This window comes from Sphaeroforma arctica (genome assembly GCF_001186125.1).
Source record: "Sphaeroforma arctica JP610 unplaced genomic scaffold supercont1.1052, whole genome shotgun sequence".
NCBI classification, from domain to species: Eukaryota; class Ichthyosporea; order Ichthyophonida; genus Sphaeroforma; species Sphaeroforma arctica.
The window spans coordinates 8,256-16,978 of record NW_014039506.1 but is presented as its reverse complement, the minus strand read 5'-3'; the positions used below and the strand labels follow the sequence as shown (position 1 = coordinate 16,978).

At 39.1% G+C, this 8,723-nt stretch overlaps 1 protein-coding gene across 1 annotated transcript; it reads right to left on the bottom strand.

The window, feature by feature from the left end:
- Nucleotides 1-330: 330 nt before the first annotated feature.
- On the bottom strand, nt 331-7,716 carry SARC_09816 (protein transporter Sec61 subunit alpha). Its single transcript, XM_014296159.1, has 8 exons — nt 7,564-7,716; nt 6,259-6,326; nt 4,926-5,205; nt 4,216-4,479; nt 3,628-3,788; nt 2,792-2,932; nt 2,173-2,338; nt 331-1,109 (listed from the first exon to the last, which is right to left on the bottom strand). Exons 1-8 carry the CDS (start codon nt 7,568-7,570, stop codon nt 775-777), a joined length of 1,422 nt encoding a protein of 473 aa, XP_014151634.1. The 5' UTR covers nt 7,571-7,716; the 3' UTR covers nt 331-774.
- Between the last annotated feature and the right edge of the window lie 1,007 nt (nt 7,717-8,723).

Below are 8,723 nucleotides of genomic sequence, written 5' to 3'. Positions count from 1 at the left end.
TATAAGTATATTTATATATATATATATTATTTATATATATATATATATATATTTATATATATGTATATATAAATGTATTAATATATAATATATATATATACATATATCTATTTTTACATCTATATTTTATAGATATATATATACACTATTTATATATATTCATATATATAAATATAATGTAATATAATATATATTTATATATACACATACATACATATAATGATATAATACTAATAATATATTGTACATATATATAAATATATATATTATATGCATTCATATACATTATATATATTGAAAAAAATTAATTTACATACCGACGATACACAAGTGAATTTGATTTTAAATGTACCTCGGATTGTGACGCACATAATTTGTGCGTAGATATTTTTATTGATTACACTCCAAGGTGTGGTGATGCAACTCATTGCCTTGCGAGAAACATCATCGCTTGTCATATATAATTATGGTATTAAGACCTGATACACTCGTACCAAGATACGCCTTGACACCCACACACGTGTGTGCTTTCCCTATATAAGTATATGGTGTAAAGATCTGATGCACTCCAACCAAGGCACTCGTATACACCCACACATGTATGTGCACGTGTAGTCTAACAATATCCGTCGAGACGCATCGTTTGTTTGTTGAACACATGCCCCCCCTCCCCTCGTAAAGTCTGGTGTCCGGGGGAACCCCCCCAAGGCGGGTGCAAGTGGAACCAAGCCAGCCAGCAACCACCCCAACCAAGCAAGCCCGCTCGGAACATCTCTACATCACCAGCGCATTCATGCTGCCGGCCTCGGCCTGCTCCTTAGCAAACACCTCAAAGTACGAGTATATAGCCGTTACAGCCAGTAAGATACCAGTACCCGAGCCAATGGCACCCATGAGATCAGCAATGATGGACAAAGCCCCGATACACAATCCTCCCAAGGCAGCGGCCGTGGGGATGTACCGGTCGAGTACACTCAGAGTGCTGGAGTCACGGAACCCTACAATCTGAATACCCTGGTCCTTGAACTGGCGGTTGACGTCCTTGGGAGAGGTACCGGACACCTCAATCCAGGTCTTGGAGAAGACGGCGCACGTGGTCAGCATGAATACTGGATATAAATAGAACAGTAGGTAAGGGAACGGGTGAGTGTGTATGTTAGGTGATAGCTAATAAATACCGCTGCACACTAATAAAAAACAGTTGTCGGGTTAAACTTCAGAAACATGGCATGCGCGTGTAGACTACATGCCATAGCAAGAACCCCCCTCACGGCGCACCAAATAACATGAGATAGATATATAAGTATAGCATGAGACATGATACAGATATGTAAGTATAGTATGGAACATGATACAGATAAATACGTACAGTATGAGACATGTTACAAATATATACGTACAGTATGTAACATGATACAGATAAATACGTACAGTATGAAACATGATAGAAAGTTAATATATATAGACCAAGGTACAGCTATCATCATTCGTAAGCTCTGATCAGGGTTGTGTATTGAACTCTCAATGGCTGTCGCACATTTAAATAGTATCCACGTGCATGATTGTCATTTGCTAGAGTACACATAAATCGATAAATATATTCATAGTTACACATAAATCGATAAATATATTCAGTTACACATAAATCTATAAGCTGGTTGATATATATTCATAGTTACACATAAATTCTATAAATATATTCATAGTTACACATAAATTTATAATCTGGTAGTATATATTCATAGTTACACATAAATCTATAATCTGGTTAATATATATTCATAGTTACACATAAAATCTATAATCTGGTTAATACATATTCATAGTTAAAAATAAATCTATAAATCTATTCATAGTTACACATAAATCTATAAATATATTCATTGTTACACATGAATCTATAATCTGGTTGATATATATTCATAGTTACACATGAATATACAATCTGGTTGATATAAATTCATAGTTACACTTAAATATACAATCTGGTGATATATTCATAGTAGAATACGTATTGTATATGAAAGGTACTAAATTATACAGCGTTACACACGGTTCAACCAGCACCAACAAAACAAGTGGTCCAACAGGACACAAAGCCTACGCATGCTCTATTCATTCCTTTCTGATATATATATAAGTAAGACAAGTACATAAATAATCCATACTTACCCATATACACAATGGCGTGGACAGGATCCTTCCAGCATTCGCCCAGAGAGTGTGGGGGAGAGATGTAGTAGCAGAATCCACCAATGGGGTTTGAGTTGGGTCCCTCAGAAGCCCACACACCCAGCAGGCGCACAAAGAACACATCCTCGAACTTGTTGAATAGCAGCTGTGTTGCGTTGTGTGGATGTGTGTTTGTTGATCAATATCCGAGCGTGACTTGGGGTTGACGTGCATGTGTCAATCGTTGTGTATGGGTGCGCGTGGTAAAACCGTATACCATTCATGAGACGCACAGAGAAACACATACCGACAGACATACATACATATCTTTCTGCAAGTACAGCTTGTGATGGTAGGTGTAAGTACAAATACCGGCTCAATGAATAAATGCGCTACATGTGCCTCTCTGTTCGTTTTAAGGTGTGGTATTGACGATACAGATACCATAATAAACCCAAACGTACTATTAAAACAAAAACAACTCGTCGATTCACATAAAAAAATAAAATAAAAACCGACAGCAGCAAGATTACAGGCGTTATTGTACGTTTTACGTATAAATGCCACTGTACGTTTTATAAGCACACGTATAAATAGCAATGTGCCTATGCAGACACACCTGTGAGAAGAAGAACACGTTGGAGGTCAGGGCTGTCTGCAGGATGATGGGGATGTTGGAGGTATAGAACAGCTTGATGGGGTACGTCATGTCCTGTCCACGGAACTTGCTGCTCTTGATCTTCAGGTCGATCTTGAAACCCTGTTGCCGGGAGAGTGGTAGAGTGGGAATGGGCCACCCGGGTGGCGTGTGTGAGACTTAGGGCACGAGAAATAGACTAATGGGATCACAACCAAGTGGGGGGGGATAAGGTTTACTATCGCGACAGTAGTAACACAACACAGGCGAGACGAGCGAGAGATTCTGTGTATGTTATGAAGCACACAAGGACGTAATACGGTGAGAGCAGGCATGCACACATACACACAGGGACACAAGCGAGCATAGCCTCTAGGTACAGGAATCAGCATGTATATGATAAAGTACACAAAAAAGTATGCGAGTGAGAGTAGGCGTGCACACATCCACACAAGGTACAGTGGTAAGCATGTATGAACTCTGATCAGGTCTGTGTATTGAACACTCATGGGCCGTTCCCTCTGTACAGAAGGACCGAACTGTTTCTCATGCGATATCAGTAGCACAGAAGTATATCCTGCAATATCGTATACATGACAACATAGTACGGTAGAAGGACGGCTCATAAACTTGGACCCATCTTTCACAGGTATATGTATTGCCAATATAAATATACATATGAAACTCGTCACACATACATCCGAACTGTACACGTCTGTGTATCTCGCAGACACAAGCTACACCGCTACTTGTAGGTACGAGTGTGGGGTTTAGAAAAACAAGCACACACATAAGCGCTAGCACAGAGCAGTACATACCTGTAGGTAGATAACGACCACGAATATGAAGATAGTGGCAAACAGGTTCATGAGATTGGGCATGTTTTGTCGGTAGAAGGCTTCCTTTAGAGCTCCAACCTTGTTAGGACGCTTAATCAGCAGATCAAAGGTGGCAATCACAGCACCCTCGAATTCGTTTCCTGGGTTTAGGGTTTACGGAGAGAGATGGGTGTGGAGGATACGATGAGTGGGTTATGTGCGACTGGAATACATATCGTTAGAAGGTTCCGAACTTCGTCACGCATTAAATACTGAAATATGTTATAGCCATGCGCACGGAAATATATCAGATGGCAGCTGCTGTCTAAAATAGACAGCAGCAAATAAATATGCACATTTACTTTTATATATATATAGCTATATATACTTAACATGGTACATGAGTATATACATGCGCATATAAATATATATATAGCTATATATACTTAACATGGTACATGAGTATATACATGCGCATATAAATATATATATAGCTATATATACTTAACATGGTACATGAGTATATACATGCGCATATGCATTTATATATATATCACATAGTACATAGGACCGAACTAGTATACTCACCTCGGCCGACGTTGAAGGTCTGGGGCGAGAAGGCCTTCCACACGATAGTCTCACAGATGTTGGTGGCAATGAACAGCGAGATACCACTACCTAAGCCATAACCCTTCTGCAGCAACTCGTCTAATAACAAGACAATCAGACCAGCGAAGACCAGCTGTACGACAATGATGATGCACACGCCCATGCCCATCTGAGAGGGCTCTCCGTACATACCCATCATCACGTACAGACACGCCTGACCGAAGGTGATTAGCATACCAAACACTGGATAGGGTAGGTGGAGATGGAGAGGGGTGTAGTTAGAATATAATGCAAGGATAGGGAGTTATACGTCAAGGTAAGGTAAACAGTACAACAAACACTGTAGAGGGTTAGATTGAGCGAGGTATATTTAGAATATAATACAATAAACCAGATTGATACGCAGAAGTGTTTATTTGTACAAGGGGTGGTCTTATCCATTTACACAGACTTAGAACGAAACAGTACGTGGTAATAACACAGAATACCATATAGAATGCATACGCATACGTGTACATAGACTGTCTTTGTCGTAAATACATCAAATCTATATAATGCATCCTTACAGTTCTCAAGCATACAATATGATTATATATACAAATGCATATAAACGTACATATACACATACCCACATCGGAACACACTTGCATATAACCCCACGTCCACCAACACCATCGTCAACCACTTACGCTTCTGGGCGCCATTGAACAGCGCTCGGTCTTCCTTAAGGTTCATGTCCACGTCAATGAGCTTAGCCCCCGCAAGCAGCTGCATGATCAGCGAACTCGTAACAATGGGTGAAATACCCAAATCCATCAGAGTACCTCGGTTAGACGCCAGGATAACACGCATCCAGTACAGGGGATCGGCGGACTCAGAGGACATGAGACCGAAGAGAGGGATCTGGCAGCACACCAGGAAGATGATGAGCGTGATGGACGTCCAGGCGACCCTCTCCTTGAATTGGACCTGTGGGTGGGGGATGGGGAAAGTGTTGGGCGAGGCTGCGGATATGGCTCGTTCGGTGTGTGTGGATGTATCATGTGTACGATGTTTGTAGATTATACCTGTGGGTGTGGGATAGGATTGCCTTGTTATGAGATGCTCTAGCGATTTAGATTACACCTGTGCGTAGACTGCAGGTGAAGACAGGGCTGTCCAGTATGTGCGTGTGTGACACCTTAGAATGTGCCTGCTAGTGTGTGTGGTTGCACCTTCGTGAGAATGACTAGCCGATACAGACAATGGTGATATACGAAAGATGATACATCTGATAATACATGCTTCATGCACTTGGATGCGTTATGTTAGCCTCTTCAGCAATTGCACCTGCCAGTGAGGATGTGAACCATCTGTTTGTGGGGAGTACATCCGAGCACACGTGCAATACAGCCATACCCAATGCCCTTCTTATTTTATTACAGTGGTCACGTGGGGAAGACAAACCATATAACTATTCAGATTCATAAACCAAACAACTATTCAAATTCATAAACCGAAAAATTACTCAGATTCATATTTATGTACTCAGGTGTAGTGTGCGACGGACCCGACAGTGAATACGCGACTCTGTAGACAAGAAAAACGTGTGTGGTGTGACTTAACTCGTTCTGAGTGCTTTCTCACATGTGGTGTACAGCAGTGTATATAAATAGATGTAGAGACGAACTGTTAGCATGAGCTGAACACTCGCACTTATATGAGTTTTTTTTTCAACAGGAACGTTGAACTTGACTGTTCTTCCCATACGGGTCTGGATACTTAAAATCTACCTACACGATTAACATTATATAATACACACCACGATTCAATCGCATACTCTTCAGGAGAGGAGTGACTAACAGCTACACAACAACACCCAACGGTAATCTGATTGCAAACCCACTTGTGCTCAATGCATGCGTGCAACAGGATCTCGTAATCCACATAGAATAACACACACAAGATTTGCCTCATAAACACACAGATTCGGCTGAAGTTTGCCCATGATTAAATGTGTGTAATATGACAAAATATACTTACTTTCTTTTCCGGTGCATTGATCTCTGGCACGAATGCCATGAACGGCCGGATAACGTTTAAGAAACGCACTGTAGTTGTACAGGGAAAGGGAGTGAGGTTATGAGTTAAGGATTATAGTACAAGTATATGGCACTATATCCATATATACATATAAATTTGAAATATAAATATTTATATTCATATATATCCATGAATGTGTGTGTTTGTATACATAAATATGATATATATATACTCAGGAGGGGTAGGGTGGGCATAAAAGATTATATTATCGAGTGCAGAAGGACATGGATCAATTATATTAAATGTAACATACTTGCTATTTTATATTCAATTTAACATACTTTCTATTGTCATAAAAAGAGCATACATGTCGATACTCGGCGATATTACCATACTAAAAATAGTCACAATATTTGCTTGAATCTACGCACGTACGAGACCAAATTCGAACGGACCGTGATTGGAAAACATAAGCTAAGTTGTAAGCTCGAGCAAAGCAATGAATATATGCCGTCAAGACTGACCACGATAAGTAGTACGATTGAAACCTGAAACTTCACACAAATTTTTACAACTACACGAGTGGATCGTATACATATATGGACATACCCAGCATACTTATCAGTGCATGTGTTTGAATGAAATATCATTTGTGATAAAACACGTATGCGGATATATACGCTATTATTCTCAGAACCTGAAACTTCACACAGACATTCGCAACTACACGAGTGGATCGTATACATATATGGACATACCCAGCATACTGATCAGTGCATTTGTTTGTATGAAATACCATTTGAGATAACATGTATGCGAATATATACGCTATTATTCTCAGATATTATCATACAATGGTATATATATCCTCCTCCCCTTATATCACTCAGGAGTGAGCGTGATTACCTGGGCAATCTCAAAACACACGAGCCAACTAGTTCACCAATACAGTATAACACTGACATCTACATGAGTGCATTCGTACATTCTACATTGAATACATTATCTCCGGTGAGAGTACAAACTATATACCTACAAGGTTTACTGTGGATAGGAGCTATTACCAGCTCTTCACTCAACTAACACACCGTACAGGATAATTCAAGTTGCCACAAATCACGCCAGCACACACTATATGAATAGTGCACTACGCATTTATAAGGGACAGGGATATGTCTTATTTACTATACTTGAGATAGTAAGGGCGTTATATTGACAGTGTCGCGGTTGTGTATATCTAACAAAAAAACATCTCAATTTAGTGAACATAATCAGCCTGAAGTACAAGTACACCTGGTCACACACCTCCCATGATGAGCTATTTATATGGTGTTATATGTATATATGTAAATGTTCCAAGCACCCTAGGTACCCTTGTAGTGTATATGGTGTGTAGTAGAAGTGTGTCTGACTGAACGCTGCGGATTGTTCGTGCGTGTTTTCATACATACACATATTCTTCTACAGATAAATAAACACCGGAAAGATTTTTGGTTTGTTTATTCATTATTGGTATTTTCAGCAGGGGCAATAGAATACATAACAGTCAACACAACTACTACCAAACACCCCTCACGCGATGTATTTTCACTTTTGCAGTACACCGGATTGTTTTTTATTCGAGCAAGTTGTCGTTTATAGCAATAATGTTTTTATTATATAACAAGACACCAGTACAAATCCTCGGAGTCCCATAATCCCTCAGAGAGGATAGGGATTCTAGAATGATTTCTAATATCCGATCGAATTTAAAACGGAAGGAATTCGGTCGTAAACTACTGAGTAGACATATTTTATCAGTCAACGGTAGACTGTCCTCATAATATTTTTAAAAACATACATTTGTTTTTTTATTTAAATTCGGTTAAAAATTGACAGCCAAACCCTCAGTATAGTCTTGTAGTTAAATACTAGTTTACGACATACCAACTCTTCACCGGCTGTGTGATACCAGATATGTGTCTAAATATTGTACTCTTGTTACTAAAAGTGTGACACTTTTTCTTGACACATTTTGACACTGTTTTAAAATACACCTAAAAATATGTGCTCTGAATATAAAAAAGCAGCTGTGCATAACTATGCGCTTATCCACTTTAAAATTAGGAGGCTTTGACCTGCTGGCTGCTGATGATTGATAGCTTTATACATATTTATATACGTAAGGCGGTATTATTTAAGTGCGTTACATATGTATATACCTTTCCAATGTCCACACGATTGAATGCACAGATACATCACAGAACATATATTCTGAATGTGGTCTGTTGACGCCGGAGGGAAGGAGAAGTCTAAATAAATATTCAAAACCCATTCAAGCGTGTGAAATAAGTACTTAGGACTATATTCAGCTGCGGAACGATACTTTCTATTTTGAGAATGATTCTAATTTGGAATTCGAGGTGAGCAGTTTGCAATAAGTACATATACATTTACATGTCTATAACAATATATATATATATATA

What these genes read in the sequence shown, in the direction of transcription:
- SARC_09816 (XM_014296159.1), bottom strand. An exon ending in GACCTTCAACGTCGGCCGAG is followed by an intron (nt 3,789 to 4,215) that starts GTGAGTATACTA and finishes CCCTAAACCCAG; the next exon opens with GAAACGAATTCGAGGGTGCT. An exon ending in ACGTGTTCTTCTTCTCACAG is followed by an intron (nt 2,339 to 2,791) that starts GTGTGTCTGCAT and finishes AACGCAACACAG; the next exon opens with CTGCTATTCAACAAGTTCGA.